At 39.2% G+C, this 25,742-nt stretch overlaps 2 protein-coding genes across 3 annotated transcripts; both read right to left on the minus strand.

Annotated features, from left to right (window-relative positions):
* Positions 1-1,901: 1,901 nt before the first annotated feature.
* On the minus strand, positions 1,902-12,282 carry zbtb44 (zinc finger and BTB domain containing 44). Of its 2 annotated transcripts, none has more exons than XM_056745191.1 (6): positions 11,653-12,282; positions 8,289-9,406; positions 7,991-8,075; positions 6,901-7,052; positions 6,402-6,702; positions 1,902-4,455 (listed from the first exon to the last, which is right to left on the minus strand). In XM_056745191.1, the coding sequence occupies exons 2-6, from the start codon at positions 9,373-9,375 to the stop codon at positions 4,110-4,112; spliced, it is 1,971 nt and encodes a 656-aa protein (XP_056601169.1). In that variant the 5' UTR covers positions 9,376-9,406; positions 11,653-12,282; the 3' UTR covers positions 1,902-4,109. The 2 variants fall into 2 exon arrangements, with proteins under 2 accessions (XP_056601169.1, XP_056601170.1); XM_056745192.1 differs by having other exon boundaries at positions 4,284-4,455; positions 6,619-6,702.
* Positions 12,283-12,429: 147 nt separating this feature from the next.
* Positions 12,430-24,514, minus strand: adamts8a (ADAM metallopeptidase with thrombospondin type 1 motif, 8a). The gene is made up of 9 exons (XM_056745190.1): positions 23,515-24,514; positions 22,530-22,769; positions 21,430-21,562; positions 20,732-20,899; positions 18,750-19,042; positions 17,432-17,618; positions 17,078-17,250; positions 16,380-16,555; positions 12,430-14,873 (listed from the first exon to the last, which is right to left on the minus strand). Exons 1-9 carry the CDS (start codon positions 24,217-24,219, stop codon positions 14,138-14,140), a joined length of 2,811 nt encoding a protein of 936 aa, XP_056601168.1. The 5' UTR covers positions 24,220-24,514; the 3' UTR covers positions 12,430-14,137.
* Positions 24,515-25,742: the final 1,228 nt, after the last annotated feature.

Raw genomic sequence — 25,742 nt, forward strand, 5'->3', positions numbered from 1 at the left:
TTCTTGCATGCATCTGATGGTTTTGGTTAACACAAAAAAGTTGTTCATGGTGTTTATCAAAAAGGAGGCATTTAGTGGAACAAAATAACCTGTTTAAACACTTTACTCTTATTCTCTTAGGATCATGGATTATATAACAGCGGCAATGAAGGAGCTCTCCATGTGATCCCTGACCAGTGTAGAATGGTCACATTCCAGGTTGCACAATCTTTGGAATCTTTACTTTCCAAAATCATCAGTTTAGAAAATGTAAAAATGGTATGAATTGTTTAAAATCCCTTGCATAGTAAATTGTTAGCGAATATTAAACAGTCTACTAAAACTCTATACTGAATGGTAGTTGACAAGTTGGACATTTACCAATTTCTAAAACATCTAAAGTGGACTATCAAAATTGTGTGTTACTATCTGACAGATAATAACTGTGCCTGGTTTTGGAGACATCGGCCTGGGTGTTATTTTGGAGAATGTGGTTGAAATTAGCAAGCTGGCTGAAATTGTTTACAGCTCCTTTAAGACTCAATTAGTTCTGTATAAGATTAAGCCACTCATAGTAGATGTTTAAACATCTGATTTTGCCGCAAGCCAAGCCAATACCAAGGTCTCAAAAGAAAACATTTGTGGGAAGCTGACATGTAAACCATAATTAGATAAAAAAAATACATTTTTTACCATATTGGCTCTTGTTGCAAATGTGAGGACTGTTGAACATCCATTTCCAAATGCAAAATATATAAATACAAAGTCCAATTTCTATTTGTTTGTGTGTGCATTCCATTGTCACTAAAAAGTATCTTACTTGGCAGATACCAGATGATCATTTTGAGTTATATAGCTCCATCTGACTTATGATTACAGGTGAAGGCCAAACAAGGTCAATGTTATAAGCTAATTTAAGACAGTATGTATTAAAATCAGTGAATTAAAATCATTCAATTTATTATCAGAATGATTCGGTTTGAGAGATTGACCAAATTTTTCGCCCTTCGTTTTCCTCCAGGGTCACAGAGCGAGAGGACACCAAATCACAAGCAGGTGGTTGGAGTCTGCAAATGGTCACATAACCTTCATCTAGCACAGGGGTGTCCAAAGTCAGTCCTGGAGGGCCTGTGTCCTGCAAAGTTTAGCTTCAACCCTAATCAAACACACCTGAACAGCTAATCAAGGTCTAACAAAGCAGACTAGAAACTTCCAAACAGGTGTGTTGAGCCAAGTTGGAGCTAAACTCTGCAGGACTGTGTCCCTCCAGGACCGACATTGGACACCCCTGATCTAGCAGGCCAAAGCAAAATTAATGCTATCCTCTGGTAATGCCGTTACATTGTTTCCTTTAGTGTGTTTGTGGTCTCGGTTGCCAATAGTGTTGTTTTTTTATTACACACCAGAGCTTGTTTTGGACTATAAAACCCCTCTTTGACATAAAAGTCTTGCAGATGTGTCATGTGTTCTCCATTCTCTATTTGCACTATACGTGCGGTACGGCACATAGAATATGACAGAGTACAGTTGTGGCCAAAAGTATTTGCTGTGACACAAAGGCTGTGTTTCATAAAGTTTCTTATTAAACTGTTGTGGTGTTCATTCAGATTGTTTAAAGATTATTATGCATAAAAGCTATAGAGTGATAGAAGCTAATATCCATCATGCCTGAGCGAAATACAAAGGTTATGAAAAATGAGGACCAACACTGTAAATATAGACTTTTTGCATATATTATGTACTAATATTACCAATAAACGCAATTTCCAGTATACCACAGAAACATGTGGAAAAATCTACAAATACAGATGCAGCAAACTTGGCAAAACACAAAATTTGTCACCGCAAATACCTTTCACCACGACTGTATATCTTTAAAGATAATTTTGCATTAAAAAAACAGCAACAAATCAAGGCAAAACTTTGTTTGAATGTTAGGCTGTAACAATTTACTTGAAATCTACTATTTTTACAAAACATCATTCAATAAATCTGAATTGGCACATGAACTGATGATAAGAACCACCGAAGAAATACAAAACAACAAATACATTTGTCTTTATGAAAATAAACACAAAACTTAGTTTAAACAATGTGTCGAATAGCACTTCAAAAATATTTTACGTTTCGAGCTACATTTGAAGTCTACCAGCATTCTGTCTACAAAACATCAGAATTTATATCAATGCCTGTTTTTTTGCCAATTAAAATACAATACAGATCCAATATCCAAAGGCACAAGATACAAGATACAACTAAAGTTAAGCTTAATAAAAAATAAAAGACTATAAATATATCAAGACATTATCACAAAAGCCAACACTACAACGGTCAAAGAACTACTCACATTGATATTACAAATTTACAAATTGACACTTTAAGGTAACTGTAATCAATACAGAATATGAAAAAGCATCATGACTACTGAAATATCACTGTTCTTTCTGCTCAAACAATTGAACACCAAAGATTGAATACTGTTTACAAAATGGTAATAGCACATATTTGAACAACATTCAACAAACGAATGAACCCATGCTATATTCATTTTCCCCATATTTCTTCTGCACGGGGAAAACATGCAAGTAGCAAACAGAGCGATCTGGAACAGGCAGCCAATATTGTCTAATGGTAAATGCGTCACTACAAACTCTCAGACTATGAAGTAACCGAGTTTGAGCAAAAATGAGGCATGAGATGAGCGAGACTATCTCAAGGGAAATGATATCAGAGAATGATATTGCACCCTTTTGTTATAGCAGTGAAGACAATATGACTTCTTTGCTGTTCACACGCATTAACAATTCAGATTCCTGTTTTTAAGCTTATTTCTCTACAACCTCAAACCCTTCAGCTCATTGTCCACTGCGGTACAAAAAGTTTTACTTCACATTAACTTTCGGAACAAGAGATTCATCCATAACCATATTGCACAAAGCATATTAAAAATCTTTGTTCCCTATACTTTGAAAAAATCTTGGAATTAAGCAGCTTTTAAATCGACGGATTGCCATGTGCAATATCACACAAAGGAAGCAGTTTACACAAGTGATATGCATCAGCATTGAAACCACAGGACACAACAAATGCTACATATTCCAAAGTTGCAGCTTCATCTTCAATCAAGGCTCATGCCATAATCACAAGGTATTCATAAACTTTGTCGGGAGACTTGTTAGGCACATACAACTATGGCATCAAGTTATGGAGAAACATTCTCCAACAGCAATAAAACGGAAAGGCTATGAAAATATCACCTTCCTTCCACTCTATTAAAACGTGACCCATTTGACATTTCTTCCATATGTCGTAATCAAAAGAGAATGTTGGTGTAACACGTACAGCTCTTTAGATCGAATTTGTTTCTGAGAGCTGGGCAAGAGGCACAGTTTACAAATTTTAGCAGCATTTTACATTATACAGCAGAAAGGAGGGGTAGGGGAGAAACAAAAAGTCATACTCCTCACATGTCAAAGCAACACATTAAAGCTCATAAAATCACGGTTTTCACGGTTGTTTGTGCAGGTTCACGTGTATTCGTATTTGACAGCAATCTGTTTTGTTTCTGCATATGAAAGTAGTAACACAGTCACATTTTTTGGACCATTCTTAGATGGTTGCAGCTTTCTGGTTTAAAACTTTCTAGTTTCATTTAGAAGGGGCAGTTTGCTATAGTTAAGGCTCCAGGTTAAGTAGGAGACGAAAGGGAATCAATAAAAGAAAAGATTGTACATAAGAGTCCAATGTAATGCAGTTAAGGTAATAAGCAATTATTATCATATTTATTATATGGATATCAGCTGCTTTTCGCTTTTAATATGAAATCTGAAATCATTTTATTTGACCGACTGCCACAAAGCATTCTATTTAAAATCATATTAAATTATAATATATTATAAATATTTAAATAATGATGTAAATGTGCTTCCAAAGAGCAACTGGGCTGCAAATAGAGATCATATTTAAAAAATGAAATGTTTTTTCCCAAGATCTGCTAAAATGACAAAAAAAAAGAATGATAAACCAGCATCATAGTTTTGGACAATGTAAAACTGAGTTGCATTCCCAGTTTTTTCAACAGGATCACGAAACATCGACTGTTTTTATACATGTTTACATATAGATTTTTTTTACTCAATTGTAATTGACACAAGGGTTTTCTTCGGCTTCCTGCCCGCTCTCTCCTTTTCTTCTTCAGCTTCCACCTGGTCTTGCAGAGATGTAACAGCATTTGTGGACTTCAGGTGGTCCCCTGGTGCTACTTCCCCTCCGTGCCCCGTTTTGGGGTTTGGAGTTTGGGGTGTAGGCGCAGGATGGTGGTTATCATAGTTTATAGTAGAAGAGACTTGGGAGATAACGGGTGTTTGGACTGAAGAAGAGGAGGAAGTGGCTTCAAAGGTCTGCTCAGTCATCTCAAAGTGTCCCAGCCCCTCATCCTCTTGCATGTGGCTCAGGTAGTCTGGGAGGAGGAACTCACTTGACCAACAAAAGAAGAGAAAGACCAAGATTCAGAAAATCATCAACGCTATTTAAACAACATGTTTTACATATTTTAAAATAAATAAATATATTTAAATCATTTTGTAGTATCATAGCAATGTTATTAAAAAATGAATGAGTTAAAATGTTATTTATCGATTTCAGTCTTTCCTATGTGAAGCCACAATCTGAGGATGTCAAACCAATCAGTCGCAAGTTCAAAAATATTTTTTTGGTAAAAAATCCAATGAGATACATTTCATCCAAGATTGTGCTCCAAGTTTGGAATACGATTGTAAAATTTCTACTTTTCTTATTTTATCAAGAGCCAGTCCTGGCATGCACAGATCAAACAATAAACTGCAAAACATGTCAAAACACCCCAGCTATCCAAGCAAAAGTGACTGAATCATCAAAACTCAACTGCGGCTTGGCAGAAAGTAGCAGGAAAACACAACAATGATAGCTTAATCCATGACTACGATGTCACGTTATTTAATTACTATTGACATGATTTCCTTTTTCTTCAAAAAACAACCTTGCAGTCTTGACACAATGTACTTCAAATCAAAGTGCTTATCGGAAAAGCATTACACTCACATACAATATGTCTCAATTTGCTCATCTTTAATGGACTGCTTACGATTACAAAGAGGTATATCACTAAAGTAAAATACATTTGACCACTAAGTGGATGTTGATATACAGCTGGTCTCCGAAGAAGAGAATGCCGACAGCTCATCGTCTCGAAACAAATTAAACTGCATCCGAATATGCAGCACAGCCTCTCCCTCTCTTATTAAGCACAAAAGAAAGGCAAACTATTGCTTCAGTGCTGTAGCTTACATAGACACCGTTTATTCGTGTCTGACAAAGACAAATAGACCACTGAGATCCTAAAAGAGAGGGCTTAAATTAAATAAATAGCTGGATTTCATATGGGAGTCTACATGTAGCGGGAGTTCAATTCACAAAGGCACCCGACTCCTTCGCTCGGCTTTAATAAAGATTTACCATGACGATTGACGGATTATCTTAGAAGAATGTCTCAGAGTCTACTTAAAAACAGCTATTCCACTGATACTCTTCCTAGAAGAGCTTTATCGAGAACTTTGCGTCAGAGCTATTCAGTCGTAATGACTTGAACTATAACTGATTTCTCTGACCACTGCAACTGTTTACATCTCAGAGCTACTTTTTCTAATAGACAGTCCAAGTCTCACCACTTCCAACATGGAATCAAAGCCACGTTTGTTCCACGAAACTTACTCGAACAAGATACTCGTATTCAAACAGGGAAATCGCATTTGAGAACTCTTAACTGCATCTAAACAATGCTGCTTAGTTAAACTGTTCCTGGAGCTCACTCTGTAGTGGTGCAAAGGTCATGGGTTCGATTCCAGGGAAGACAAGTATTTTTGCATAAAAGCGTCTGCCAATAAACTAAAATAATGATCAGGCTGTGTCACGTGTTAAAAAATAAAAGGGACACCGAAAGGGTGTGTCTCAGCTATTCAGAAGCAAATAAGCAGTGGTGATTCTGAAATGAACCTATCCTAAGACTCATCATAAAATCAAACATGAGATTTTCGGGATTTCCTGAAAGCCCTATTCACTAAGAAATGTTTTGCCAAATACTCCACAATGGAACTGGGCGTCACCCTGGACTGCGGTGAACCTGTTGGAACCGAGCAAAAAGGACATTTAATCTGAGGGAAACAATTTGACAATGACATTTCAACAAGCCGCTTTACCTGTCTCTGGAATTGAATCTTTATTCACCTAATACACACATTGTTCAATACAGTTCGGGTTGTTTTTTTGTCCTCCCAAACCATAAAAACGCATCTGCCAACTGAAAAAGGTATGAACGGCTGGGCCGACCGTACAAAACTACATTTGTGCTTCTACACATTTTCTAAGAATGTTCAGCTCCTCCTCACCTGGTCTGGAAGTAGTTTGCTAGTTCTGACGCCTCATGGTTGAGACTCCTCAGGTGTACGATTAAATTGCCGGAGTTGGTAAACATGGCCCCGCATGTTTTGCACTCGTAAATCCGAGGCTTGCGGATGATGTGGCGAGACACCCTCATGTGGTGCTTATATTCACCGAAGGAAGTGAAAGTGGCGCTACAGATCTGGCACCGGAAACAGCGTTTACCTTCGTGCTTTAGCCGGTGCATCTTCAGAGAGTAAGCCCGTGTGAATTTCTTCCCGCAGCGGTCGCACTGGAATGGCTTAATACCTGTAGAAGGGCCACAGAACAAATCAGGTTGTGTTCCCACAGCTCAATTGGTAGAGAATGTTAATGTATAAATATCACAAGACAGAAGATCAGTCACATCAATGTGATTCCAAGATTTGTATGGACTAATAGCCAATAAATCTCAATACTGTTACATTATGCAATCAAGAAGTTATGTAATAGAAGAATCTCACTCACCGGAGTGGATTAGCATGTGCTGCTTGAGGTTCTGTATTCGGGTGAAGCGGACGCCACATGTTGGGCACTGGAAGGGCCGTTCAGGACCGTTAAGTCCTGGGCGGGTGGAGGGGCTGATGTACAGGTGGTACGGATACTGCACATTTTCCAGCCTGGAGAAAGAGTAAAATCTGCAAATTGACTTAGTTTTTATAAATTGCAGTTTTTTATAAAAAGTGATATAGCAATTGTACACAATATATAATGCAACGCCGTTTTCCACAAAATTGTATTTTTCTACAAATCCACAAAACCTTTAAAGAAAACAGTTCACCCGAAATTTTGAGTTCTGTCCTCATTTACTCACCCTCAGGTGGTTCCAAATCTGTAACAAATTCTTTGTTCTGATGAACACATAGAAAGACACTTAGAGTACCAAAGTAAGACATATCGCTTTATAAATTTATTTTGTTAAACTTTGTTCTGCTGAACACAAAAGAAGATATTTTGAAGAATGTAGGAAAGCAAACAGTTCTGGGGCACTTATACCATAGTCATTTTACCTACTATGGTAGTCAATTGGTGGCCAAGAACTGTTTGGTTACAAGCTTTCTTCCAAATAACTTTCTCTGTGTTCATCAGAAGAAATATATTTATTAAGATTCTGAACTCGAGTAAATGATGAGAGATTTATTTTTTGAGTGAATTGTCCCTTTAAGGCTAACATACAACACATTCTGGCATTTAAGTTGTCACATAAAAGTACACTCCTCTCCTGAGATGGACACCACTCTTTTCTCCCCATTTGTTTTGCATCTTTTCGCTACTCTTCCAGTATTTCAAAAAGGAAATTCAGGTCCAAGAACTTTCCAGAAAGGCTGCCAACTAGCTTTCCTGGCCTCTTGGCAAGAAGTCTACATCCTAATAGCCACTACAATATTGCAGAGCCCTCTACTGCTTATAAACAAGTATACACAAAGAAAGATGATGATGATGATGAGAAAATGACTCAGATGTCCCCTCATTGGGGCCCTTTTGTTTGAATCGTAAAAGTAGGAGATCATAAAAAGATACTTTTTTAAACAACACAGACACAACAAAAAGTTCATACCTTTCATCCTCCTCCATGTGACCAGTAGTGTTTGGAGTGCCCTGCATAGACTGGAGGCTCTCAGTTACCCCCTCATCCATAGAGCCTGAGGAGAGAGATAAGATTAATTTGACATCTACCTTAGTCTAGACAGACAACGTCTCAGAAACAGTTTTTCCAGTGTATGTTATATTCAGAAAAAATCGGATTGATAAAATGCACATTTAAATGAAACAGATATATTGTTCTTAGATAACCTACTAACAGCAGACAGAGAGCAGACATAACTATGGCTCTGTTCTGTATAAAGGAGTCTCACCGATGGAAGAGGACTGTGGGCTTATAAGTAGATCTTCTTGGTTATGATCATTGCCAGGAACTGTCTGCTGGTCGCTCAGAGAACTGTGAGGAGCACTGACAGGTTGAGAAACTTCTTCATGTACTTCTTCATCACTCAGCCTCTCAACCTTCACCTGTACATCCTCATCTTCTTCTTCTACGCCCACTGCACCGCCCACACCCAAGCCTCGTGGGCCCTCACAGGAGAGATACTCCACCAGCGCCCGCCCACTAGAGTCCTGCCCCGAGGCTCCAGACGGTTCCAGGAGACCTTCGGGTAGTTTGGATTTTTCTCCTGTTGCAAATCGCCGTTCCACACCGAAAGGGTACGTCCAGGAGAAGGCCAGGGAGGGTTCAAGAGCTTGTGCTGAACTCTCTGGGAAAGAGGAAGAGGAGGGAGAGGGGTTGGGGACCTGCGGGGAGGTAGAGGATGCTAGTTGTGGGCTGGCGAAGCCTTTCCGCTTGCGCCTAGACTCACGGCACACAGGGATGGGTCGCTCTGGTATGCTGCACTCTGAGGAGACGGGGGATGGTGAGAGGGCATCTACGGGCGTGAGGGTGCAGCTCGCATGGTCTTCAGGGGTCTCTTGGGGCCTGTGTAAACTTGGGGGTTGGGTGTTGCCAGTTCCCGCCCCTCCTCCTGATGATCCTGAGTTCCACAGAATGCTTGACTTCATGAACTCGGAGCAAGTGTTGGCCACTGTGAACATCTGCATGTAGCTAGCTGCGGCCAGCACATCGATGATGTTCTCCGTGCTAATGGACAGTGTGGAAGTATACGCATATTCCAGAAGAGGAGCGAAACCAGCGACTGTCACATGCTGGAGGTCCAGAACGTGCTTTTCTTCTCCTACGATTACAGTCTCATCCTCTGCTTGCTTCCCAGAGAGCTTAGCTTTGAGAAAGTCGCTACAGCAGGCCAGCACTACCTTATGTGCATGGAACAGCTGGCCCTGTACACGAATGGTGACGTCACAGAAATGGCCCTCTCTGCGCAGGGTGTTGAGTTTATCCAGAAGCTCTTGGCTGTGGCTGGAGGAAGTGTGGGTGAAGGTCTTCACACCCATCCTTCACTGCAGGGGCGAGCGTTTGGGTTGCCTGTACAGAGATTAAGATACGTTGGTAAACCAGAACGGCTAAAGACGGGAGAGTTGTGTTCTAGTTCAGGTTTTCAGAATGCAGCACTAAAAAGGTATTAGAAAGAGAACAGAGCTGGCCAATGAGAGCATCTGCAGGTCAGACAGATTCATAACGGAATATTGATTTCGTGCCGACAACAGCAGCTTGGCAATACTTTGGATAGGAAAAGGAATACAAAGCCGCAGGGCCAGGTCATTTGCATGCCCGTCAAACGATTAGTACAACAAATGATGAAACGCCACAAACCTGCTCCACCTGAGACAGTGCCATGAGCAATGCATGGCAACAAAGTCCCTTAAAACACATTAAAGCACACCCCAAACCAAACCAACTCAGCTCAACATTACTGATCAGTTATTTGCAAGCTTCGGGCCATATCAGAGAAACTTTAATGACAGAAAGAAATAATCAACGATATTGTGTTTCAGTTATGCTAAACTTTACTGGATTCCAAAACATCGTCCACTACACATGTGATACCAACTGCAAATTACTCAAATTTATGTCAAATGCAAGGCTGGTGTTCCGTGAATGTGTGTTAGTTTGTATTTAGCATTTTTTTTATATATTTGTTTTACCCTCATGTCCGTTCTAGCCTGTTTCCCATCCCAAGGTAAGTTTTTGAACATTGAATTGGATTTTAATACAGTCGCACACAACTTCTTTCAATAAATTATTGTGTGAATCCTCGCACAAACAATGATGTGGCCTACTAAAGCGACTCTATCATAAGATCTATGTTCATTTGACCTAATTTTTTTAACTGATTTTGAATTAAGACTACAATAAATCTTCAAATGTCTTCCCTTGTAATAGGTTATAAATCTAATTTATTCCATTGGTAAGAAAGATTTCCCCATTGCTAAGTTCTGCAGATTTATAAAAGGTATATACAGACCAAAGTTCCAGTGATCCCTGAGAACTAGACCCAAACTGGAATCCTTATGACACGAAGCACAAGCACATACTTATCATTATTGAGAGCCTAAGAATTCACATTTTGCAACTCTTCCAAGTTCAAATAAACCCCCTCAAATAACATCTGCCGAAAACTTGTAAAGCGCTGCTTAAGTCTAGCTGACAGCTAACAGAAATGGCAGATATGTCCAAACGGGTCTGTCTTGTTGAAAAAAGGGATCAGCTTCCTTTACTCACATTAGGAGATGAAACAACTCACAGCTAAGAAATATCCTAGATTCTTAGAAAGATAATATGCTTGGGTTCCTAGAATGGTTCGCTGCATTCCACAATGACATGGGCATTTATAAGATGTTATTTAAGAGCAATAAAAACCTTTTGGCTTGGCATGTTTCTGATGTATTACTACAGAAGCCTGACAAAATGATTCAAATGTTGTAAAAAAAGTTGTTCAGTTGTTAGTGCTTACTGTTAAAAAAACATCCCCGAATTTGCTGTACCAATGTAAAGTTTTCTTAAAATTAAGATGATTAGATTATTACAGTTTTAATGAAATTAATGAATACTTTATAAGTCAGGTGACGGTAAAAACATTCGTATGAAGTGTTCATTTATTCAATAGAAAAGATTTGCGAAAAAGACGATAGATTTTTTTCAATAGACGACAAACGCAAGCTTAATCATATCAACAGCATAAAACTGATACAAGTATTTTAAAATAAAGTTAATACAGCGTTGTGTTATACAAAAAAGTAATATTGTTTCGTTCGGCGAACAAATGCTCACAGAAAGTTAAAGGGGCGTGGTGTTCTGTGTGACTTGTTTGTTTATGTTTGTTGTCGCGGGCTTTTATTGTCAACAGGAGCAGTGGCAATACAAATAGCACGCGCTTATATGAAAATAATGCAATAGAAGGATTTACTTTATGAAATATATGCGACACAAATTCATCATAACTGTTAAATTGCTAAACTGCGAAATTTTACATATTGGATGTGGGCCTGCTACTACGCGGAGCATTCAGTAAATTAATACGTTGATATCAACTAATAAAGGTCATAGTTAAACTCGTTGCATTGCTAACAACTTAAACAGTCCGTTAAGTACACTCGACATTAGGATCAGACGCTGGCATGTAAACAGTCTAGGAGCAAAACCTGGCTAACTTGCAGCACTGACAGGCTAATTTAGATCGCTAACCTCTGATTATGACCAAACACGTCAGTGTCTACCTAACGTACGTTACATAACATTAGTCATGTAGGATAAATGTGTGTGCTGCTCACCGGTAACGATAGGTAAGGAGAATGGACGAATCCGTTGAAACAACAAGTTATGACCGCATGAATGTGATTCAACTGTTTCACAAGCTAAGTAGCTGCTAGCATATTGACAGTTGCAGAAGTACTGTCGCTTCTTTAAAACATTAGAGTCACATTCCGATAAAACACGAAGTCGAGTGTCCCTCGTTTGTAGTAAAAGACAAAATCATGAAAAATAAACCACTGTTAAAATGCATTAAGTATAAAATGCCATGATATCTCGTCTGACTGCTTTCAAGCTGGTGTTTACATATTGTTTCCCAGAATGCATTTCTTCACGACGCATTTGAAAACCGTTGGCGACTGACATTTTTTTTTGACGGATTACCTTAAATGTACTTTAATGCAGCATGCCCCGTAAATTACCTGAAATGTTTAACAAATGTTACTGCTGCTAGAAGTTTTATGTAGCCTTAATTGTTGTCCAATGCCCAAATGTGAGTTTAGTCTTTTAATTTTTCTATCTGTGATGTCTTCTTTCTAAAATAAAAAAAAACAAAAGCACACAACTCTTACATCAAATGAATCAGAAATTAGTGCTATATGTAAATTAATTAAGTGCAGTGCCAATCCTGTCTTAGACTAAAATTATCAAAATATCTGAATAATACTGAACTAACAATATCTTGCACAGTGTTCCTATTAGGTGTTGCATAAAGTGTTTCAAAGAATAATATATAACAAATATTGTCTTAACAAAATAACTGATTACTTGAAGTGTTAAAATGAAGACCACACAAATGAATGTAGAACAATTTTAATGTTGACACGCTTTAATTGATTTAAATTTATACATAATTAATGTAGGACAGACAGCAGCATCAAGAAAAAAACATAAGGTGTTAAGGGTAGAAAAAATAAATAGCTTGTAAAAAGAAGCTATAACAATAACATTGTGCAGACCTTCATTGAAGGGATATAATGCTTTAGTTTAAAAAATGCACCATTTCACTGACTTGTTTGTGAATCGAATGTAATGCAAATAACTTATCTTGTATTTTTAGCTTAATTTTACAGGTTCTGGTGAATTCTAGACTGATTGATTTCGCCAAATATTCTTTAATCTCATTTAAAATTCATTGCTTGCCTGGCTAGAGGGATTTTTTCAGAAATTTAAGTCTAAAACTCTTGACCTATTGCTATTTCATTTAACTCATGTTTGATATATTCAGTAAAGGTTATTAATACATTAATAAAATTGCATATCGTGAAGCATAGCTCACCTCTTCATTCAAGGGCAACTGATGATGGGCTTGTGGGTGGTAGATTTTTTACATTAACATTAAATATATGTATACAGTATCAACTAAAGCTTGGACGAGGAAAGAAAATAAACTGAAAAATCAACCGTGAAAAATACATGCAATCTCAATGTTTTTCACAGGAAACATTTTCTTTTTTGGTGTCTGTTCAATCGTTATTTCGATGGCACATGTTGTGTCCAAAATATACAGTAAGTATCCACTTCTCAATGAACATTTCATAATAAATTATTTGCTTCTGTAAACTCACTTATGCCAGTACTGGTTATATTATATATTCCCGTTTATATAATGTGTACCAGTGGAAGCGAACAGAAAAGGCAGACTTTGCTGTATTTACACTGTTGTTGTGAGACTGGGATAGCTTATCGCCAAATGGCTGTATATACAAAAAAAGACCAACAGTGTGTTAGAGAAGGCAATTCTACTTTGATTCTTCGTTTTAAGCAAAAATCAAATCAACAATAGTAACCAGGTAACATTGTTATTATAAAATGTACAGTTTTGTATCTGTCTTATGTTGTTCTATAGTAACATGTGGCAATTATTTGGCCAGACCAAATACTGTTTATTCCAGTGTTGTATTATGAAAAAGCTTTTGATGGACCCACCAGTAGCAGATATGATAAAAGTAGGCTCGTTGCTGCAACACGAAGGCTGGCAATTCAAATAATGTGAGAAAAGAATATGTCTAGCAATTATAAAATATTAAAATGCAGTCCGTTGTGGACGATTATTAGAACTTGGATAAATGTATCACCTTTCAGGTACCTCTCAAATGTTGTATAATAATTTCTTATTCAGATGTGCACTAAACTGCACTGTATTACAGAGGTATCTGACCGATACTTTCAGCAGGTTTGTGCAAAGTCTAAGGTTTTTTGTTTTTCCAAAGGAATCCTCTCTAAACAACTGAACGTTATAAACCTTGACTGAGGTAGATCTCCATGGGAGTTTACCTTTGTAGTTAAACTGAACAAAAAAACAACACAGAGGATAAGGTTATTTCTTGATAAAGGTAATATTTCATATCAAATGCCCTAGTTATGCTTGATAAGTGATCTCAAATCTAATGCACAATCCCTAAGAGCTCCTCTGCTTGTTTCTGAAGCACGATCGGGGCTTTCTCAGTTGCTACGTACACAATAGATCGCACCACCTCCCTGTTCTCTGACACCGTTCATACATTAGCAGTCCTGGTAAAAACATTGCACTACAACTACCCCTGGTCTTTTGTCTACGTTGCACTTCTCATGCTCTAAAACCTTGCCTGTATAGTCCATGCAGACTACAGTGCGGTGACGCTCTCCGTGTCCGCACGTCCGCGAGCACACTGACCACTGCCCTAATTGCCACATGGGACAGGGCAGGTCCCCGCAGGGCCGGATGTCTGCAGGTCGCAGATCGGGGTCACAGAGGTAAGACAGTGACCCCTCAGCATCTTTGCACTCCACACTTCTCCTGGACCATCCAGCACCACAGCTCTTGGAGCACTCAGACCACTCACCCAGGACCCAGTCGGCACCCCCGAATGGCAGTATGACATGGGGTGAAATCCTACTCTCTGCACCAGGTTTGATAAAAGGTACATCCCTTGGCAAAAAGAAAGTGTATTTGATCCTAGGGGGTGAGGCGTCCCCACCTGTAGACAATAGCTGGACAGTGATGGCTTCCCAAAGCTTGTGAAAGCTGAGGAGTCGCTCCAGGGTGGTAGAAGAGCCGCTGTAGCGAAGCATGGCGCCAGGCACTGGGATGTCCTGCTCCGCCATGGACACTGAGAAATTCCCATTCAGAATGTAGGTGCCATCTTCAGCCTTTACAGCCAGGTAGTTACCATCATGCGTGATGCCTCGATGGCTGCGCTGTTTTATGTCAATATTAGTAGCCCCGGCAGGGATGGTAACAACATCATTGTAACCAAAACTGTGAAAATATAATGAGCACAAAACAAATGTAAAGTGTTTTTCAGCAAATGTTAAAGCTTATCATTATCATGAATATGTAATAGTTTGGTCTTTTCCTAGAATTAAATCATTTTAACTGGCATTAAAGGAATAGTTCACCTTAAATGAAAATTACCCTCTTGTCATTTCAAACCTATGACTTTCTTCTGCAGATCAAGAAGATATTTTGAAGATTGGTGTTAACCGAAGACCGGCGATTCCCATTGACTTCCATTGGCTTTGTGTCCATACAATAGAAGTGAATGGGTACTGCCGTTGTTTGGTTACCAACATTCTTTAAAATATCTTCTTTTGTTTACTGCCGAAGAAAGAGCACGTTCCCCACGATCCCATTTTCAACCTTTAGTTAGTGTGTAATGTTGCTGTTAGAGCATAAATGACATCTGCAAAATGATAAAGCTCAAAGTTCAGTGCAAAGCGAGATATTGTCTTTAACAGAATTCACTTTTCAAGGACTACATGGAATGGCTGGATCGGACTACAGTCCTCTACTTCCCGGGTACATGATGTCACTATTCCGAGTGCGTTTAATAAACAAAGGAATATGCAAAAAAATGGGCGAGGTCTTCCTTAGTAGTGCTTCCTGGAGTAGTGTTCGGCTATCAGAGATTGTAAACATTTGACTGAGCTCCGCGCTAAACAACTTTTACTTTTATCATAGTCCTATAGATGGTAATAAGAATTCAGCTACACACATTCTAAGATAACCAACGGTCAAATAACAGCTTCCATGACTTTAACATCGGCTGTGAAAGCTGTTCTGTGTAATACACTGATATTGTATGTGTGTGTGCGCTTACCTCTTAAACACTTCTATGAAACATCCTTTGAAGTCCTGCTTGCAAATGTAACCTGGTCAATCTGCTTGTTTTATTATCCAACTCAGGTCCAATATTAAAAGGCAAAACTAACGCTTCTGTTATTAGTGTTAATTAATATAACCGGTCTGATGCCATTTGGTCCGGTGTCATTTCCCTTGCTATAGTAGGGAAGAAAATTGCGATCTCTAACAAAGATTGACGTCTGCACATGCACTGGTAGACCTCCATTACACTTCAATCGATCCGCATGTTTTTTACTGATAAAATGAAGTTGATGCCATTGTTACTGTTTATTGCTCAAAGCCAAGTTTATGATTACATGGCTGATATACTATGGGTGGGACATCTTCACACACACTCTAAGTGAGGAACCAATCACGACGGACCGGGTCAGCTTTACCAATCAGAGCGTTTCGGAAGGAGGGACTTTATATAGATAATATATGTAAAATATAAAATGTCTTTTTATTCATTGTTGAACATTCATTGTTAAACACCCCAAAAATATACTCAAAGCCTCAAAAACAGCAAAGACTGGCTTCTTTAAACAGGTTTGAAATGAAAAAGGGTCAATGATGACATAATTCTCATTTTTGGATGAACTTTCACTTTAATAAAAACTGAAATATATAAATCACACTTACGTAGCTTTATTCAATGAGCCACTTATTTTTCTGCAGGTTGTACAGTCACCGCCACAGACACCACACTTATCCAGCTTTTCACTGGAGCCAATCACCTGGTCACAACCAGCTTTGATGCACTGGCCCTGAATACAGATTGATGTGGTGTCCGGTCCACAGGTGGTGCCATCCACGACCTGCCCAGCACAAGGCAAAACAATATGAAAGATCAGCGTCAGAGAGTTAGAACAGCCAGAAACCTGAAACATTCATTTATATTGCAGTAGCTGTCCAAGTGCGCAAGCAAAAGAGAGAAGTGTTTTCAATCGTACCTCAAGGAAAAACAGTTAAACTGCCCTATTTAACCACATAAAGAGGAACGGCAAAAACTTTGGCCTGATGACGCAAACCAAACTACATTTCAACTGTATCTGAAATATCAGTTTCACCGAGGAACACTCAGAAGCTTAGGCAAGTAGCTGGACCGGTGGAGTTAGGGGACTCAGGTTTCACATTTTACAACAGGGAAAATATTTCATGCATGAGAGTTTAGTGGAAGTGTAAAGATATCAATGGGCTTGTGGCATGAGGGACGGCTAAGAAAGAGATCAGGCCTCCTAAAGCGTTACAGCAGGGCAGATGGTGAAATGTATTTCACATATTGTCATTATTACCGATCAAATTATATGAAAACGAAAACGGTTTCAGCAAATGTTCACCTTGGCTTCGAAAACTTTAAATTCATTGCTCCCTTTGGCTCGGCAGACGAGTTTGCAGCGGTCTCGTGGAGAGACACCAGAATATTTGGGGATCCACTGCTTTATATTCCCTTGAATGTCCAAGTAACGCTCGCTGTTATACTTCTCACATTGCTCATCTCTGAAGCTTTTTCCTGCGGATAAAAATGGTCACCGGTCAACTAAGAATAATGTGATCATAACAAATGCACAATGCTAAAATGAGGAGGACCTTCTGACCCAATGCTCATATTCTAGTGCTCAATAATGTGACCTCACCTATTGTGACCTCACTCTGTACAGAGAGAACATAGAGGTTTATTTATAAAATGTTACCATGGTCTTCTGGGCAAGTCTGAGTATTGCAGGACTGGTATTTGACCCTCTGTCCCACACAGTACGATCCCCCATTCTGCGGCACTGGAGCGGTGCACTCACGGTGAGAAAACTCCACACCCCCACCACATGACCGTGAGCATGGCCCCCAAGGGCCCCATTCACCCCACCCGCCATTGACTGGCACCTGAAACACAAATAGAGCATGTTAGAAATACATTTCACTCTAAACATTAGAACTAAGTAAAAAATATGTTTCAAAGCGTGTTATATAACACTTGCATTTAATATCTAACAGTTTTATATTATTGTCTGTACATTTTTTTGGGCTCAATGAAAGATGGACATTTCCAAGTTTAAATGCATAACGCAGTGCGCATCTTGACCCTTGATCTAGCCGTGCATGTAAACATCACTTCCAGTGAGCCCCGTGAAAGTGAGCATATCACACTGCATTTCTTTCAGGGTTTTTTATGAGTTGGCTGAGGGATGGCTTCTCGCAGCCAGGCCGTCTGGGATCACAAGCTCGGGGTTTTTAACATACTACACCAAATACAATCATACTTTTTTGAAGGGCTTTGCTGAATACAGTTCAACAGCATCTTAAATCGAATGCTCAAAAATAATTTAGCTTTTTTAAAGGCTCGCTCTCTAAAAACTCGAAATCTCTCTCTCTCTTTCTCACTGGCATTTAGAAACTGGATTTGAAAGTAGATTGATTATTTTAAGCTGCTCAGAATCGGGGGCCAGCTGGGGAACGAGGAGGAATGTATTTTTTTTTGCGATAAAAACAGACTGAGCGAGTTGGCCCCTTGAACATATAAACAATGGTGAAAAGAATGTGTCATCTCGGGCTAAGAGAAGTACAAATAGGGAAATTTGGAGGGGACATGCACATCTCCCACCCATTTCTGTGATGTAAACATTTCAGCTGAGGTAAACAATAAATTTAAGACCAGACAAAAGGTTGTGGTCGCTTCAGGTCGTTTCATCTTCTAATTTTGCCTTTCAGCAAAAACGAACAGGTAAATGCTACTGTACACCACAAATTAACTGTAAAAAATAAATAAATAAATATAAATAAATATTAATTGAGACCGTACGTGCGAAAGTTTACAATGTCTTAAAAGGCAGGGCAACTCACACGGGCCATAAGCAAGGCGCACCTAAAATGCCAGTTACTATTGTATAACTGTTATACCCATAAATCTGCACAAGGGTGTTTCCAGTCTATCCTTTTCATTTTATATCTATACGTGCTGACAGGTAAAGTGTAATAAAATCTGATGACGCACATGCACACATCCTCCATACATACCTCTTCTGCCTCCTCCAGAACACTTAACACACACGAACCCTCCCGGCATCTCCTCTCCTCTCCACAAGGAGTTCCATCCGCCCATGGGAGGCTTCCATTCCGGGTGGTGCACAGCATCTTTCCTTCCTCTCGACACCACAGCTGTTCACAGGCTTGATCCTCAGGGGCATTGGGGCAGTGGGTGTATTCCTCCCCGAAAGCCTGCTGGCACTGCCGGTCTTGTCCAAATGTAAGGCCAGGCAGTTCGGCTGGTAAAGGGATGCTCTTCTCAGGTGAATCCAACAAACAGTCACCTGTGGAGTGCACATGAAGAGAGGGTGTTCAATATGTGTTTATTTAGTTCTATGTTTTGCTCTTAATCCTCTGTAGATGCTTATGAACTGCGCAGTTGTCTTTGTTAAGCCCTATGGCGTTTATTTCGCTCAAGCAATCTTTTATATTCACAGTCTAAAACAGGTGTGCACACTAGCTTGAGGGGCAATTTTCACCGTGGAGAGATCTCACTGTACTCTCTGGTAATGACGTGCGTAAGACCTAATAGTCTGCCGTCTGAAGATTTCCATTATGTAATCTATTATTGTGGCGCTTCAGTTAGCTCGATCAAGCCAAAAAACTGAATCAGTTACAAAAGAAAGCAATTTTACTGTAAGGGTTATCTTCTCGCATTTGCTTCTAAATAGTTTTATCCATGTGGGTCAAAGAGGAGATGGAGGCAGTAAAACACCTTGAAACAATTACGCAGACTATTTAACTGCCATTGTATTCTTCCAAGGTTTATACTCTGAAATTGAATTAGTCTTAAAGTATGTATTGAGGACATCCTAATTTCTTACGTATTACGAATTTGGGAATGTTTCAATGCATTGAAAGAAAAACCCTTTTTTGTTTACATAAATAAAATCTTTTTTAATATACAGTGATGGAAGGATTTTGCTACAGTGGAAAGAGGAATAACAACAATGGAATGGAAAATAACAGACTTGAAGCCACATCAGTTCACCGTCTACCTGTGGCAACAGAGCGACCGGTAAATACGGCATGTGCTTGGCTACACAAGATGTCTCTGTGAGGGAAAACAGTTGTTCAACTTGGAATGTGTGAGTCACCGAAGATGAGTCAGTGGATGAGCGGAATGCGAGAGAACGTAGACAGAGATATCGGCACAGATAAATCAAAAACCGTAGAAAATATGTGTACCATATTTCTTCAGCTGTCACGTTTTGTTATCTGAGACCTATCTAATATTATTTGTGGGGTCCTTTACATTATTTGAGGCACAGTTGGCATTCGGGCAGGGTTGATTGTAAATATTTTTTTTTCAAATATTAACAATTTTAAGTCTCCCTTGGGATTCCTCTTTCTGTTATGATGTACACCCCGACTGGGTAGGCAAGCCACATCTTTAAAGACAGAAAAATATACACATGCATAAGAACATGTACTATATAGATAAAGTGAGCAAGAGAGAGCTTACTCTGCAAACATTGTAAGTTTTGACACGCTCAGCAAAATTACACAGTGTGGTCCCTCCAGCCTATTATTAGTGGTTTGCTAGTAAGTTCAGATTGAATAGCCATTTCAGAAAACATGCAAAAGAATCAGAAGAAAGTAAATGTATAAAACGCAGGCATCCACATAACAGAGATTTTTTACCACACTCTAAGTTCAAAATTATACACTAGTGACATGTTTCCATTAACTTCAGAAGACAGATTGACAATTCAGGCAGTCCAAAACTTTACTGAATGTTATTATGTTTTGTCAACAGAGGGAAATGTGCACCCTTCTGAAAGAAAGCCAAAACCAAACACAAACTGAAAGAAAACCAGCTGTTAATAAAGAATACACCCTGAAAGACGAGGAAAAAGAATAGTTGAATGAGGTGGCATAGTTTTTTACTGAGTACTTCTGCACAGACATAAACAAGTTTTGAAGAGGTAAAATGAGGAAAACAGGTTCTGATGAACACTGTGGGCTCATACCGTGTCCATTGTCGAAGAAGTCTGTGATGTACAGTGCACTACATGGGGACCAGGGAAGAGTTTTGTTGAGGTGGATGATGTAAGGAGCCATCATGTGGTGTCCATTGAGATGCCCGAACCATTTCTCACAGTTTTTAGAATCATCGTGTGGCATGCTGAGGACATGACCTGAGAAAGAAACAACAATAGATGCCAGGCGAGAAAAAGTTTAAAAGACAGGAAAACAGACGGATGCAACAATTTGTATTCTTCATACTGTACTGTGTGACTGTGTTCTAATTATTTAAGTTTCTTTGTCTCAATGCTGCTCAATAGTTTTGTGTGATTTTATCAGCTATTGACCCGTCTAGATCATCTACAACATAACTTTACACTACAACACATTACAACCTATGCACTTTTGTATGTCTTGAATGGACAGTTCTTTTAAACCCCCTTTACGTTTGAACACATTGTTTTCTGTGCACATTCTAAATGATTGTATCTGCTCAATCCTCAGAAATCAAGATGACGTCAACCCTTGGTGTATTTTCGCTGCTGAAAACAGCTGGTTTGCATTAATTAATGACTCAGTCTGGAGCACATGCTTCTGTCAAGACAGTAAGGGTGAGCTCTCCAGCAACAGACACAGAGTCTGGTCATGTGTGATTGTGTGTGCGCATCTGTGTGTCTATTGATATGCATGCCTCCGAACATACCTAGTTCATGTGACACAGTGAAAGCTGACTGAAGGCCGTTGTCCTCAATAACCGAGCAGCTTCTTTTGGGGTCACACATTGTGCCAACATCAGCTACACCCAGAGTGTCACAATCCTTATATCCACAAATATCCTGAGGTCAAAAAAAGACAGACAAGTGGGCAAAGGAAGGAGATAGATATACGAGACAGGATTGGATAGGAAAATCAAAAAGAGAAGCCGATGAGAGGGGGACACATTTGAGACACTGATATCCAGACATCGCGCCATTAGTTCCAGACAGAACTTTTTCCCCAAGCAGGCACTTGCCAGCAAAACATATTTGTCAGTGTTTCCATCGTAAAATGAAGCAAATACATGGCAGACTGCATACTAAAAGAAAAAAAAGAGGGGGGAAATTAACTTGAGATAGCTGGACCACACCGGACCTGTTCAGCGATTCTCTCTTGTTTGTCCTTGACAGGGAAGACATCTTAGTAAAATCCATTTGAGACAACCAGAGAGACAGAAACATCTCAAGAATTAAACCACTTGTTTCTCTTTCTAGCCCCAGAGGAACTGAGACCACAGCAAATTCTGTTGCTCTCAGCTGCATGTCCAACCAAATCTCCTTCATCTACTTTATTTGGTGATAACCCAACAATATTTTGCTTGCTGTCTTCAGGACTGAACAAGGGGTTCCCTGCTGAACATTCGGATCATGACCCTGTCATTGACTAAATTAAATTATTTCTTGTTTTGGAAAAGCAGTGTTCGAGTGAATTAATCAAATTGGTGATGTAATGTCTGTAAAATATGATGAATGTGTTGTTGTGCTCCAACATGCACAGGAAAGAGGCTACAGGGTTGGCATTTTTCCCTATGGAAAAATAAATTAAATGGCCTACATGTTTCTAATCTTAAAAACAAATGTGGTTCTGAAAGCCCAATCCTGTCATAAATTTAACAATTCCAGAACTGAACCTTACACAGCATCAGTTTAATTGAAACCCCTGTGGGTTATTTTTATTCATTAAAATAACTTACAAGGAAACAAAGTAATAGAACATCAGTATTTTTATTATTGTTTTGAAAAAGGATGCCAATATTACGTTTCTTACCGCTCTTGTGAACAAGATGGCAGTGTCGAAATGTTCAGGGTGCCTCTGGCTGCCTGGGTTAAAAAGCTGTTGCCACATGCAGAAGTTACGCAGGGCAACCCCACCGTTGCTAGAAAGCTCAGGCCCCACCTCCTCATCCTCGATAACCAGCATCTTCACTACTACAAGACTAACAGCATTTTTCAGGCTAGGGTGTGCATAGATCTTCGCAGCGATGGACATCACAGTCAGGAGGAAGTGCTGCCAGAAAAGAATGTGAAAAGTTCAGACAGTGATATTATAAAACTTCAAGTCTGTGAACACGCAAACATTTTAATTACTTCATCTCAGTAATCTGAATTTATGTGAATGACAGTTAGAATTGACATAATACTCTTCCAAGTATTCCAAGGAAGAAATGATGCTCAAATCTGTAGACCTATGGGAGCTACAGTAAATATTAAAACATTTGTTCTATCTATCAATAAAATGGGTCAAAACAAGTCCTGGCGTTCTTTCTTTTCCAGATGGTTCCTTCACCCCCTCTCTCTCCCCTTTTCTCCCACACATACTCTGAATCACAGACAAGTTACATATTTTGTTACACTCAGTATAACCAACCTCTCAGTCACCCTGAAACCGCAAGTTTTAGCGGTTTGCCTGATTTAAGTTTCTTTTCATAACAGAAGCCATAGATCATTATGAGCCAACCTTTATTTTAGTCTTCAATGAAGAAGCCTAGGTCTATATATGCTGTAATATGGAACTTTGATAGACAGCTTCCATTTTACACAGAATAAATACTGCAATGGAAATGTATAGACCCCGAATTTTGACGAGCCCTTGGTTTTGACCTGAAATTCTAAAAAACATCTAACAACGCAATATTTCTTAATTGAAACAGCCGTTCTATTTGGTAAATGGCACATAATTTTACCAATTAATAAATTGACTTAATGACAAGTTCATGCAGACTTTGTGCGTTTTTGCGCACTTTTCCTCTCACCTTTATCTCGTCTCCATAGAAACGTGCCATCGAAGCGTCAGCAACCACCAGCGTCTCGATGTATCTCGCGGTTGACACGAATCGTTTTGCACGTCTAAGTTTGCCGTCTTCAGTAGAGTTCAGGTTGTCTTCTGCCACAACTTTTACTTGATCAAAGACCATTTTAGACGACGTCCGGTCGTCGTAAAAAGCTCTTCTTTTAACCACATGCACCTGCGGAGATTCCCCAGTGATAACGCCGGTTGCTTTGGGCTGAATGAAGTACTCGTCCCCTTGAGTTATGAAAGTACCCTGAATGCCGCGACAGAGACTGACAGCGACTACCGAGTCCTCTTCAGAATTGACTGTTCCGGTGTAAAAACAACCTCTGAGGTCCGCAGCACTGTCTTCGTACTCTGTGGCATCCATGGGAGCGCCTGCTCTCCCTGAGCCATGCAGAAATGCGGCGACATTCTTCGCTTTAACGCGCTGAACGTTCAATGCTGGAGCCACAAACCTGCTATCCGGCGTCAGGTTGAGCAGGAACAGTCGGCCAAATACGTTGACTTTAAAACGTTGTCTTTCCCCACTCATTCCCAAAACACCTTTTCTATATGTAAGGTTAACTGGCACAGTCTCCTGTTCCTCGTATTTATCACCCAGAACAAACTGAGACATAAGAAGATTCAATAAGAAAAGCGTATAACAACTAATGGTGTATACCATTTTAATGGTTTGTAAAAATAAGAACTGAAATCAAAATATATTGAGATATATCAATCTCGCAAATATCCAAAACTGTATTTAAAAATAAATGAAAAGAATGTCACAGGTACAGGCGGCTATTTTAAAACAATAGAGATAAACATACTCCAACGGGAATCGAAAAGAAAAAGTGACTAAATTTCGAGCGTCAGCTCTTTATCTGAAAACACTAAAAAAGTTAAATGAAACAAACTTCATCACAGTTTTGTGATTAAATTAATGATAACAAAACTTCGCCTTCTGAGAAAAAAACCCATCCGACTCAATCTGTATAAGCGATGAATGCGATGTGTGGCTGGTATTTATACAGTCTTGGGCTTCTTGAGCGTGCGCGGTTTATTTTTGATATTCATTCTCTCTCCACCCTCTCGTACGCCAAGCAAAAAGATCAACTTGATCCAATGGCGCTACTGGTACGCCCCCTTTCACTATTGCTATTATTATAACAGCCGGCTGGAATGCTGTAAGCCACTCAAAGTATGTGTTGAGTGTCAACCATGTCGATGTTAGAGAGCTTGTGTAGGTGAGGGGACCACTGGCAATCCTGGAAGAAACGCGAGTGTAAGCAGACGATGTTGTCTTCAATCAGGTCCAACACATACTGAAAAGTAATGAATTGTGAAGGTTACATTCTAACTATGCAGGTTGCAAACCAATGGCAATCCTGGAAGAAACGCGAGTGTAAGCAGACTAAGATGTCTTCAAACAGGTCCAACACATACTGAAAAGTAATGAATTGTGAAGGTTACATTCTAACTGTGCAGGTTACAATCTAACTGTGCTCGCTACATCATGTTATACCCTCTTTATTCGTAGAATACATTAAAAAAACAAATATCATCCCCGACGGGGGTTTTAAGAGTTTGAGATTACGATCACAAAGTTTGATTAACACCACCAAACTCTACACAAACTCATAAAGTCTCTAAAACACAACAAATTAAACAAATGCACACATAACATGTTATTGGTTATGCAGAATTATCACTGCACATTGCCATAAATGACAAAAGATGAAAACCCCCACTGAGAGGCAGTATTGTACCATTTTTTACTAGTATCAAATCGTTAACTGTGTGCTTTCTGTGTTGAAAAAACATTCAAAATGAGATCTTACTGTACGAATGATTAAAAAAAAACACAATGCAAAAACTACTACTTTGATTGGTGAGCCATAATAAGAGGGTGATTTAAATTTACCAGTCGTACATATTGGTCAGGATAAAAGTTAATAATGCACCCAATGACATGTTTTTACCACAAGAGGACGATGTAACTCCTTTGAACAACTGAATACACTGGCCAATTTAAGCATTTTATCTTTAGCAGCTTGAATTTTACTTTGGGGACAGCTAATGGCAGAAAATATTATACACACTTGCTATTCTTACTAATAACGAAGCCTACTTAACAGATAACAGATATGATGACAGATACCATTGAGGCGCAAAATATATTCCTATTGTCAGATATTCATATAATAT

This window comes from Triplophysa dalaica, chromosome 4 (assembly GCF_015846415.1).
Source record: "Triplophysa dalaica isolate WHDGS20190420 chromosome 4, ASM1584641v1, whole genome shotgun sequence".
Lineage (NCBI taxonomy): Eukaryota > Metazoa > Chordata > Actinopteri > Cypriniformes > Nemacheilidae > Triplophysa > Triplophysa dalaica.

Excerpts from the sequence above, each read along its gene's own strand:
- zbtb44 (XM_056745191.1), bottom strand. The coding sequence starts at position 9,375 with ATGGGTGTGAAGACCTTCACCCACACTTCCTCCAGCCACAGCCAAGAG. Across the intron at positions 7,053-7,990 it reads CACATGGAGGAGGATGAAAG|GCTGGAAAATGTGCAGTATC; the intron begins GTATGAACTTTT and ends CTCTTTCTCCAG. Across the intron at positions 4,456-6,401 it reads GCAAACTACTTCCAGACCAG|TGAGTTCCTCCTCCCAGACT; the intron begins GTGAGGAGGAGC and ends TTGTTGGTCAAG.
- adamts8a (XM_056745190.1), bottom strand. The coding sequence starts at position 24,219 with ATGGTATACACCATTAGTTGTTATACGCTTTTCTTATTGAATCTTCTT. Across the intron at positions 21,563-22,529 it reads CCATCTTGTTCACAAGAGCG|GATATTTGTGGATATAAGGA; the intron begins GTAAGAAACGTA and ends TTTTGACCTCAG. Across the intron at positions 20,900-21,429 it reads CACTGTGTCACATGAACTAG|GTCATGTCCTCAGCATGCCA; the intron begins GTATGTTCGGAG and ends TTTCTTTCTCAG.